Consider the following 11,326-nt stretch of genomic DNA (forward strand, 5'->3'; position numbering starts at 1 on the left):
AAACCAACTAGTGCAAACAATCCCGAACAATAGCAGCTAAAAGAGAGAGCGTATAATAACTTTTATGCAAAAAATGGGGGCCATGCCCATGCCTAGCTAAATCTCACCCATTTGGTCAAAATAGTAGGATGCAAGTCTTCTGTAGTTTTAACTAAAGGCAAACAATATTAGGAGATTAACTCTTCGACGGTGAGCTAGACTTCACCAATAGGTGGATTAAAAACAACAAAGAGGATAGGAACTCTACACCAACAATTACAAATGAGAAATCCTTGTTGGGAAGATCTCTTTGAAGAGCACAAGAAATCAGCTTGGGTTGGTGGACTTAGATGGTCATGAATCTGGCAATGAACCTCTCTTTAAGAAAGAGCAAGGACCCCTCTCCTATTGTTTCTTTCTTCTTCTACCAAGCTTCTTTCTCTTGACTTCAGCTAAGAGAACCTTAGATCTCTCTCCTGAGGGTTGTTTGGTTTATGAAATGGCCAAATCTTCCGAAGCATTGGATTCGTGATCAAAATCGGAATTAGAATCGAAATTAGAACGAACATTTGAATCCTTAGAGGAGAGTAGGGATTAAGTTTTAGATACATTGGGCCATTCCCATTCAGCTTTGAAATCGGAATAGAAATGAAACTTCTCCCAACCAAATGATTGGAATGGGAGTTATCAATTCTCATTCCGATTTCAGATCCCAACTTCTTTCAACCAAACACTCTCTGAATCTCTACATCTTTTCTCTCAGACTCCTAGAGAGATTTAAATGATGGAAAAAAATGAAAAAAAATATCCCACCATAATGGAGTACTATAACAGGTGGAAATGTCAATCCTTGTAATATCTTCGACATCTGAAATAGAGAAAGGATAGCCAATGATGATATATCGAATGGGGAGAGAACTATATAAGAATGATGGCGATAGCATAAGGATTTCCCTCCGATGATTGCAATATTTACTGTAGCAACAAGGATTGCGGTTTGAGAGATGGTGATGATATTCCTCGTCCACAGCCAATGCAAAAGTAGCTAGTGTCATTAGCGAGTCATGATAGGAGTGAACAGAGATGGAAAGAATATAAGAAGGCTAAAAATCGGAGGCCGAGGAGAAGGGCAAGAAAGAGAGGAGAAAAACTGAACAGACGTACGAATTTTTCTCTCATCAACGATGCTGAACTGGTTGAGCACCTAAGCCTACGGTCTTCCATATGCGCATAAGCAATGGCATACACAAGAGATTCAAGTGCTAGCATAGAAGTAGGATCTCATCCTTCTAGTTAGCCCCACTTCATATTCTTAGCTAGTAGTTCTGGAAAGTGTTCATCATGATCTCCAAAATTACTAGACTATGATTTATAGTGTCATCCACATAGAACTAGAACTATATTTGTTCAAAGTTGAATAATAAGTATAAATCTTGAACTTACTTCCATCATCGAAAAATGCTATATACTAAAATAATGCTTTTGCGTGGATGAGATAGGACTCAGGTAGGAGAGATTTGAAGCTTATCTAGTTTTAGGGCATAAAGGGAGGAGCGAAAACTATATGAGTAACGCAAGTGCAAAAAGGTTTTCATTATTAACTAGCTAAATACGGTAGCTATTTATTTTGGCGAAAAGGTTGATATTTAGAAGTAAAGGAAGATCCATATCCTAATGCCAAAATTGCATAGCATTAATTAGGGTTTCACATCGGTACTCCTTAAAGGTAGGTCGTTGTTGAATATCGGAGGCCTGCGATGGGCCTTCTGATGGTAGTCCTTTACGAGCATTTCGAAAATTTCAGACGTGGCTGCTAGTAGCATTTGTGTTTCATCTGTCTGAGATTGATCATGTGATAGTTCTGAAACTTCTAAAGACCCCAAGATTGCATGAGTACTGGAAGAGGTTTCCATTACTTGGGATTTTATTTGAGAATAATTTGGGGGCTCAAGAGCATTCCCTTCAGTTTTCATGCCGAGACAAGCCAATGGCCCTGACTGCAGTGTCGTGCTACTAGAATCCTGAGGGCAAATGGAGGTAAAGTTGTTAGTTTCTATAGTTGGTCGGTCAAGAAGCAAGGACATGATATGTGAGACAAACTGTGTTGAGTGCAGATTAATCCTAATTGTCACATTGGTGCAAGGGAGCATAAAATGAGACATGATCAGTGTGGCTTTTACTTATAGTAAAAGGATTCTATATATAAGTAGGGTCTAAAAAAATGTATCAGCATTATGGCCCAATTACATGATTATGAACAATGAATGTGGAAAAGAACTTCCTTAGGTGCACCATAATACATATACACAGCAACAGAGGAAAGTTGAAAAGTTGGCAAAACATACAATATAATAAGAATCCACCTGAACTCTTGAAAATTGGTTAAGAGAGACCTTCCTTCTTAAAAAACATTAATCCTGCTTTCTAACTTTAATGCACGCCCATGACCATGTTTGACGCACGAATCCGCCTATCGGTTATCTTCACAAGACAGTCTATAAGTCACAATGTTGTTAATTTCTCTATTTGTGGTCCTGATCAATTGTCAGAGAGACACCAAACTAATGGAATTGTGGTCTTTATATATATGTGCATATTTATGTGTAGGTAGTGCATTGTCCTAGTTATCTTGGTGCAGGGAGGGAGACACATACACACACACACACAGCTAGAGAGAGCGAGGGAGGATTGGATCATTTACCTTTGCATTTGATGACCCACATGACTTATTTAAAGAGCTCTTAGCCTTTCCTGCATTCAGAAGGGCAAGTATTCAAATCGGCCTAGAATTCGCTTATCTTCCTCTATATTCCACTTTGTAATTCAGTACAGTTCTCATATAAGGCTCATCACTCAACAGTATAATATGTAAGAAGACTGATACGTGGCCATCGCAGAGTCAAAAATCATACTCTTAAGCATATGCATGTCTGAAGAACACTAATATTCTTTGCTCGAAAAGAACACCACTTGGTATATATAAATCTCACATTGTTAATTAGACTTGGAATGTAAAAACTGTGATTGGAATCCTACCTAACCAAGATCCCTTGTTACACATGAACATCCATTTAAACATGCACCAGAGGTCATATAGCACACTAACACATTAAAAGATGTTCTCTCTCATTTATCAACCACAAAACTAGTTTTGAGGAGCCCTTGCTTTAGTTATTCTTCGGGGGGTGGTTTGAAGGTCTGTGGTAGTCAGCACTGAAAGGTACAAGGCCGAGAAAATGGACTCTTCTATGGAGTCGTCTATTACTCAGTTTACACCCTAACCTCGACTCCCCCTCTCCTCCAAGCCCACATTTTCCAACAGAATAGTTTGCACCTGTTTTCATTGTGCCTTTAACTTCCTTCACCATCTTCCTTCCTCTAACCCGCATGTTTCCAGTGGCATCAACCATCTTGGTGCTGTCTTCAAGCTCCTAGTGGAAAGTTAAAAGTACATAAAACCAAATGCCCACACAGATAGGAAAAGATCTTAGCAAATGAAGAATGTATAACTGAATTTGATATTATATATACCCGATCGCTTTTGAGAATACCATCATCATGCGTCAGTGTCACCATGCCTACAGTAAAGAGTAAATTATATAGGACAAATAAACCAGTACTATTCTTGAGACTTGACATGCATGGATACAAAATTTTGTTTGAGATGACGAGCATGAAGAAGAGAGGGCATGCCTACCTCGATCGGCAAGTGCAAGGGAGTCCCCAAGAACAGCCAAAGAAAGCAAAAGTCCTACTACAAAGCTTACGAACCTTAAGTGCACCATTACTTTTTTGTGGCCTGTAGATATGATTGTCATTTAACAAGATCACAATGAGGGGGGAAGAAAGAAAAGGGAAAGGTTGGGTTTTATAATCTAAGACCCTAGCAAAGAGGTCAAAGCTAGGTTTCTAAAATCTCCTCTCTTCTAAATATTCAATTGGGGTTCCAATATAATTTAAACTGTCCTTTAACATCTTGTTTTTGGCTTGGTTATATTTCTGTGCCGGGAAGGACAAAAAAAAAAAACTTGTCCTTGTGATCTATAAAGCAGTGTTCGAAGCCTTGGCATTGCGTGGAATTGAAGATACGAGTGCTTTGGGCCTGTCTGCCGCCATGCACGCTACGAGGTGACGGTGGTGAAGTTATTTTTGTCAATCCACCAAACCATAGGGTTTCGGAAATCCTTTTAATATGAAGGGACTCTAGTCCCCATATTTAGAGCTTGGACCAGGTTTTCCTCTTTGAACTGTATTTTTCGTGCTAACGGTCATGAGATGAGTGCAAAGGGTTCAAAAGAACAACAGGAAACGAACTTGGACTTTGGCACGCTTTCTTATAAAAGTGGGGGGGCAGCCCGTAGCTAGCTTTCGTTCCAAGTGTGCAAAGATAGTACAAGTTATGTGTACCCTTTCACACTTTGCTTGGATTTGTTTCCCTCACGAAATCACCGTGAAGCATGCTTGCAAAGTTGGGCTCGAGAAGATCTTTCATTTGGACATATGCCGTCGCACCATTGGCTACGTTTGCGGCAGCTCTTCCTATGTAAACTATGGAAAAGAAAAACCTGGTCAAACTGTGTCAAATGGAGAGAGAGAGAGAGAGATTGACTGAGCCTTATTATGCTAATGTATATCATACGTTTTAGTGGTATTTTATGGTTTGTAAGCTAAGAATTGTAGGCCTCGCTCTTGCAAGGTTCTCGCTCATAGATATATTAAATCCTGCTTTATCCAAGTACAGAGGTGACAGAATGTTGTCGATTTCAAATACTTCGTAGGTAGGAGATCTCCTGATGGCATCACGAGGATACAAACTATAGGAATAACATTTTATCACCATACTTGATGATAAACTAAGAGCATGTATTGTAGTCGTTGTTTTTCCCGGATGAAAGAGAGAGCAAGGATCACCAAGAATTTATTAGAAGTGCAGAAAAAGTCATGTATAAGGAGCCTAAAATATTTACACAGAGATAGGACTGGAAGACAGCAGAAGCTCATCTGCTGCGCCTCATTAATTTAAAACTCACGAAGCTTGAGTTATTAAGAGGATGTTTGGTTGGAAGAAAATAAGGTCTAAAATAAGAATCGGAATGAGTGACTCTCATTCTCTATTGCTTCATTGGAGGGAGTTCCATTTCGATTTCGATTTCAGGATAAAATGAGAATGGTTCAATTTATCTAAAACTCAATCTATACTCTCCCCTACGTATGGATTCAAATTTCGATTTCGATTCCAAATATAAATTAAATGTTTCGACAAATTTGATCATTCTGATTCTGATTTCAATCCATTTCAATTTCGATTCTAATTGCGAATCAAGCATCCGGAATCGGAATCAGAATGAAAATTTATATTTATAAGAAAGAATAGGGATTGAGCTTTAAATGGATTGGACTATTCTCATTCCATCTCAGAATTGAAAACGGAATAGGACTCCCTCCAACCAAACAGCTAAAATAGAAGTCACTCGTTTCGATTCCCATTTCATACCTCAATTTTTTCCAACTAAGCATCCCCTAAATGTACTGTGGTGTGTGTATTATGATAAAACCTACTTGATAATTTTTTTTTAAAAAAAAAAGAGAAAAAAAAAAATCTTAGCTTAGCTAGGTAGCATCATTCTCTATTTAGACAAGTCTAGATACAAATTTTGGCAATACCATCCCCACCATATCTCTTCAAAAAAATAAGAATTTTATAAAAATAATTATATGAACTAAAGGGCTAAGCCACCCGTTAACTGAACTTACTCTTTACTGACCGAAAAATCTACAACCAGATGTGCAAGGAAGCATTATTAGGTGAATCAGATACATCTTGGAATTAAGATGAAATCATCCTAGATTGTATTGCTATTACACATAAAAACAGAAAAAAGAGAATGGAAAATGAACTGATTTCATCCTAAATCCAAGAGGCTTTGGTGTACCTTCTATCAAAGAAATCATCTATAAGCCACTAATCTAGCCACTAAAAGAGATAGTTATTGCTTATCCAAAAAAAAAGTTAATTATTGATTGGAAAAAGAACAGAAAAAACACTGCTAAAGAACTTTGATTCCAATTAACGTAGGATTCGGAAGCCAACTTTGGCCAACGGATTGCAGCTCCCAAAGTAGCAAGAGCATCAAATCCGGAGCCGAAGGAACATGCATGGGCTCCTTGAATTGATCATCAGCCCCTTCCGTATGATTAGCACCATCAGTTAAACTCATAGTTAATATGAAAAATCTTGGACTCCATGAAAGGTTTGAGAACACGAGGGCGTGCCGCCCAAACTTCTGAAGCAGTGGGCGCCTTTTGAGAGCCGGGCCAGCTCATCGAGTCGATTCCATACCATGCTGTGTGAGAGAGACCGTGCCACGTGCTGCTTGCTGGTTGGCCTTGGGGTCCCTTCAGGTCATGCCACGTGGAGAAATACTGGTGGTGCGACATGGTGAGTACGTGCACCATGAGTCATTGTGGTGTGGAACCGGAACAATCGATAGATGCCACCAAGATTCTATAGAAATAGGCTCATTCGAATAGGATATAATTGGCAATTGATTGGATTATGACGATAAGGTCCTAAATTGAGCTGAATTATTTTATGAAATTCTAGTTGAAGCCTTAGCTCTACCCGTGTGTTTTTGCCGCAGTATTGTTTCACACTCATGTTGTGCTTTTATGCTCCGATAAATGCAAATGTTTACCTTAGTTAACGCACATATATTGCTAGTGGATACATTATGCAAACTGATGTATATTTGAAAATTTTAATCTTACAAGACGCAATGATCATCTTTCTATAGGGCTGCGAATAGGTTAGGGTCAAATGGGAGTATGCTTGACCCCAATCAAACCATGTTTTTTGTTCGAGCCTTAATGTTGGATCTAGACCCAATCCATTGGTCGATTGGGTTAAGTCATTCTTGGCTCATAGAAAATATTTTAGAGCCAATAGGCCGATTAGGTTGGGTTAGCATTAAGTATGATCGGGACCCGATCCAAAATATTCAAGTTTATGTAGGGATTGGATCAAATGATATCTATGGTTTGGATAAAATATTTAGCCTATTATTTTATAACAAAAAAAATATAATAATTAGTAATTTAATATAAATAATTAAAATCTTAAATAAAAGTACTGAACTAACTTAAACAGAAATTTCTATTCAAGAAAACCTTTTTTAAACTAGAACAAAGAAAATGATTGGTTTTAAGTTACAAGTTTACTATGCTTTAAGGAAATAAACATTGATATGTTTGAGGATATCATAGGTAAGAATCTACTAAAATAAATAATGAAAATCTAAATATATTTAAGTCAAAGAATGGAGAGGAGATGGGATTGTCGAAGTGAAAAGAAAGGAATTAACTAAATATGGTTTAAAGATATTTAGGATGAAGCTGAAGGGGTCTTCTGTAATTTGGATTGCTGAGTTGGGTTAAGCTGGGTCAAGCTGGATTGGATTTATTTTTTATTGATCCAAACTTGACTTGGATATTATTCGGTAGGGTTGGATCAGAAGATATATGATATAGACGGGACCTGATTTCCATATCACGTCCCATAGTTGACCTAGACCTGATTCATGGATGTTTAAAAATAGATAGGATCAGGTCTAATTGGGTTGGGACCAAGTCTTGATCTATCTGTAGCTTTACTTTTCCCTTTTAACCAATTCAACAATCAAACTACTATTTCTGGATAAGTTCTTACATTGAATAATGTGTGCACCAGTAGTGAAGTCGATGAACAAAATAGGCATTCTGGTCCACACCTATAGAATAAAAACACAAGAAAAATTAGAGCTCTTAGATAAGAACAATATTTTTGATGAGAAACAGCAATTAATATTTGGACAACTCTTATTATTCAGCAAATAGCCAGGTAACAGGATAAATTGTATGCCCGATTCGCTTGATATTGATGATTAAATTGGATTTTTTCAACATCAGATGATAGGCTTCGGACCCAAACAAAGATAAAAATGATATTAAGACAACTTGGAGACAAACAAATAAGATTTAAATCATTCAGAACCTAGCCAAATCCAAATCCGGTAGCTCAAGAGTGCTTGAGAAATATCTACGTTCATGATTAACATGAAATCAAAATGAAAAAGGATCGAATAAAGACGAGGCCCTATCACCAAAATCAGTTCAGCTAAAGTGCGGTGTCCCAATGATTCCATATGGATCCAGGACTAAGTGATAGTTTTGAATTGCCAATAATATACCCGTCTCACTCTCCAAGATTACCTAAAATATCAAACGATTTTTATAATTTCTTTGACAGGTTTCTCATGAGAACTTTGTGGGATGCACATGATCATACTTTCGAGTGGAGGAACGCTTCAGTCTAAAGCCTCCAATCCCCACGGCTTCCACACCTTCTTGTGGGAAACCGCAGTTTCCAAGCATGCATTCCCACGCTGCAACTTGGTTCCCCGAGCCCCCAGGCGACCAGATCTTCCGTACAGTACACTGGACTTTATAAAGAACAAAGGTGGGGCCCACTTCCTTAAGCACATGGTGTGCTGGTTCCTCGAGGTTGCTCCCTCGCATTTTTCATTCATTGCGTGCTCATGAAAAATTGTTAGTTGGATTAAGTCCACCAGCTCAATGATAGACCGATCCAACCAACAAGTTAACGGGGATAAAGAGGCTCCTCAACTGTTTTTTTCTTCTTTCTCTTCTCTTTCTTTTTTTGTCCCAGTTGAACTAGTTCACCATTCAACCGATGGACTTAGTCCAACTACTAATTTCTCCATGTTTACTTCAAGTTTGATGCAATATCTTGATAAGCTGGTCCAAGTTCTGGAAGTGGGATCCTGTCTTTCCTCCTCCTCCTCTTCTTCTTCTTCTTCTTCTTCTTTATTTTTATCACCACTATTCAACTGGGAGCTGATTAGATCAGAGACATTGGCATGATCCAATTGTGGATCCAGTTGGGAGTTTTAATTTGGAATAGAAACTTGATTGAGGAGGCTAGAAATCTTTCAGATTTGGGTAAAGGACCCAAGAACAGATGAGATTGCGGTCTTTTCGGCAGCACTTGCAGTCCTAGGCTCTAGTATTTCTTAGTTTGATGAGACCAGAAAACAAAAATGTTATATGTGAAAACGTAGAGAGAATCAAATCAAATATCTATGAGATACAAACTTTTTAGATTCTTCAAGGAACTCTTTAATCAACAATTTTTGAGCTACAAAGAAAGGGAGATACAAATAATAATTAAAAGATAATTTTGTCCAACGAGGAGAACCTCTCGAGGAAACTAGCCCAAGTTTTATTAATTTCTGAATTGTAAATTTAACTCTCTCGTAAGGATGACTAGATGCATAAACTCAAAAATAACTATATTTTAAATGGTAAAACATTTACTATGTGATCCAATTGATGGCACGATTTATGTGCCCCAAGCTGTATTAGTTTCTTCACCATGAGCTGCACTTGGTATGAGCCAAGTGTATAAGCTTCTCTAAAACCTACAACGACCCATGCAAGGGCAACAATTACCATGAGCCTCAAAGAACATAAGCCCACTGTATAAAGCCTTCTCTCAAATCTAACTGAGCTATATAAGGGCAACAAAGCTCATACGGCCGAGCCACCGCAGTAGAAGCCTTATGAAGCTGAAAGAGCCACTAAATCACCCTTTGTGGGCATTGACAAGCCTGAAGTCATTAGAAGGGATCCCTTCGATACCCTCAATGCATGTCCAATACCATCCATACCTAAGAACTAGATCACCTGACCTCAATGGAGCTCCATTTTAGTCCATGGCTTGCCATTAAGGGTTTGATCCATTCGCAGTGGTAGAAAAAAACAAAAGACGAGATGAAAATACCAATATAATTTTATATCGATATGCAAAATAAAAGTCTAGAATAAGTGCAAGGAAAGAAGCTCAGAATAAGAAGGGAAAAGGTTCACAAGTCTGAAGTAGCCAGCAAAATAACTTTATAAACTCAAATAAGGTAAAACTAACCAAAGAAATGACAGATGCTTAAGCTTTTCAATAGTTCATAGATATTAGCAAGTAAAACGGAAAATAAAAAGAAATAATTGAAGTTCACAAACAAATACATAAAAAGGAACTGACTAATTAAAACGGAGTTGAGCAACTTCTTATGCGAGGTGTCAAGAATATGGACATGACTGGAAAGCATGGTCATCATATAGACCAATACGCATCAAAACCAACAATGTGAAACATATCCGAGCAAAATATGTCCTTCATCTACCAAGCGAAAGCTACATCCACCATAGAAAAAGGCTTTCGAATTATCACTTCTCTATTTTATTAGGCATGATTACTACTACATTTACTTTGAACAAAGCCGATGACCATTATGGTGGTCATTACTCATCATTCTTTGACAAGATTTCCGTCATATAAACCTTTTATCATTATTATGTCCTAGGAACCAATGAAAGTGGAGCACTTACGGGTTCAAAAGCAGAACCAAAAGTTATTTCGAACGACTATCCTATCTGTTGCCGCTGCTTTTTGGATCAGCGATGTATAATGCTTTCATCAGCTTTCATCAATTTACAGAACAGAGAACTCGTATTGGCTTCGATCGGACTCTTCAATGCTTAAATCAATCAGAGAGATGAATATATAAAAGAAAAGACAATTGAGAATTTAATGCCAAAGTGGATGTACCTTTTATGGAGAAATTCAGAATCTTTTTGTAGCCATGGGATCCAAAATCTTCTAAAGATCATACTACAATAGATTGGAATCATGCTGTAACCATATCGCCTTAAGATACAGCGTAATCACTCGAGGAGAGGGGGTGTCAGGGTTGCACAATTGTCAATCATTCCATTTTCATGCTCGTTTATGCTTCGATATCTCATGCCCTCCAAATCATAACTATATGATTATTTGAATCAAAACAAGAACTTGCATATCAACGTGAGAGGTCACATTTATGTGTCGTTTACAAATGGATTGCATCATATTATATTGCATTTTTTATGAAGGCCATAATTTTAGAATAAAATGTTATCTTGCAAACGGAAGTAGTAATCATTGCGTTCCAAAGGAAACTTCTAGTAATCGTCTTATAATTGGAGATATTAAACGCTGAGCAAAGTCCAGACAAGCTTAAACTCAATGATTTTTGAACAAGCCGAAAGCGTCCAGTCCGAGCAACATCCCCTTGCTTCCACACTATTTACCAATTCATACAATTAATTCATTTGCTGTTCCAAAACCATGATGTGGGGGTTTCAAACCACCAACTCAATCAGGTGATTTGCTGCATATCATCCTGAAAATGGAGCAACCGGTTTCAGGTGATACTGATATTTGGCTCCAATTATAAAAATTCGTTTGCAAGAGCAC

The 11,326-nt window shown here is 37.8% G+C and overlaps 1 protein-coding gene across 1 annotated transcript; it reads right to left on the reverse strand.

The window, feature by feature from the left end:
• Positions 1–1,676: 1,676 nt before the first annotated feature.
• On the reverse strand, positions 1,677–3,808 carry LOC140854840 (uncharacterized). The gene is made up of 5 exons (XM_073250880.1): positions 3,677–3,808; positions 3,511–3,557; positions 3,314–3,410; positions 2,681–2,730; positions 1,677–2,000 (listed from the first exon to the last, which is right to left on the reverse strand). The coding sequence occupies exons 1-5, from the start codon at positions 3,795–3,797 to the stop codon at positions 1,677–1,679; spliced, it is 639 nt and encodes a 212-aa protein (XP_073106981.1). The 5' UTR covers positions 3,798–3,808.
• Between the last annotated feature and the right edge of the window lie 7,518 nt (positions 3,809–11,326).

The sequence above is a fragment of the Elaeis guineensis genome, chromosome 1 (genome assembly GCF_000442705.2).
Source record: "Elaeis guineensis isolate ETL-2024a chromosome 1, EG11, whole genome shotgun sequence".
NCBI lineage: Eukaryota > Viridiplantae > Streptophyta > Magnoliopsida > Arecales > Arecaceae > Elaeis > Elaeis guineensis.

What these genes read in the sequence shown, in the direction of transcription:
- LOC140854840 (XM_073250880.1), bottom strand. Translation starts at nt 3,797, where the DNA reads ATGACAATCATATCTACAGGCCACAAAAAAGTAATGGTGCACTTAAGG. An exon ending in TAAAGGCACAATGAAAACAG is followed by an intron (nt 2,731 to 3,313) that starts GTGCAAACTATT and finishes TTCTGAATGCAG; the next exon opens with GAAAGGCTAAGAGCTCTTTA. An exon ending in GTGGGTCATCAAATGCAAAG is followed by an intron (nt 2,001 to 2,680) that starts GTAAATGATCCA and finishes ATTTGCCCTCAG; the next exon opens with GATTCTAGTAGCACGACACT.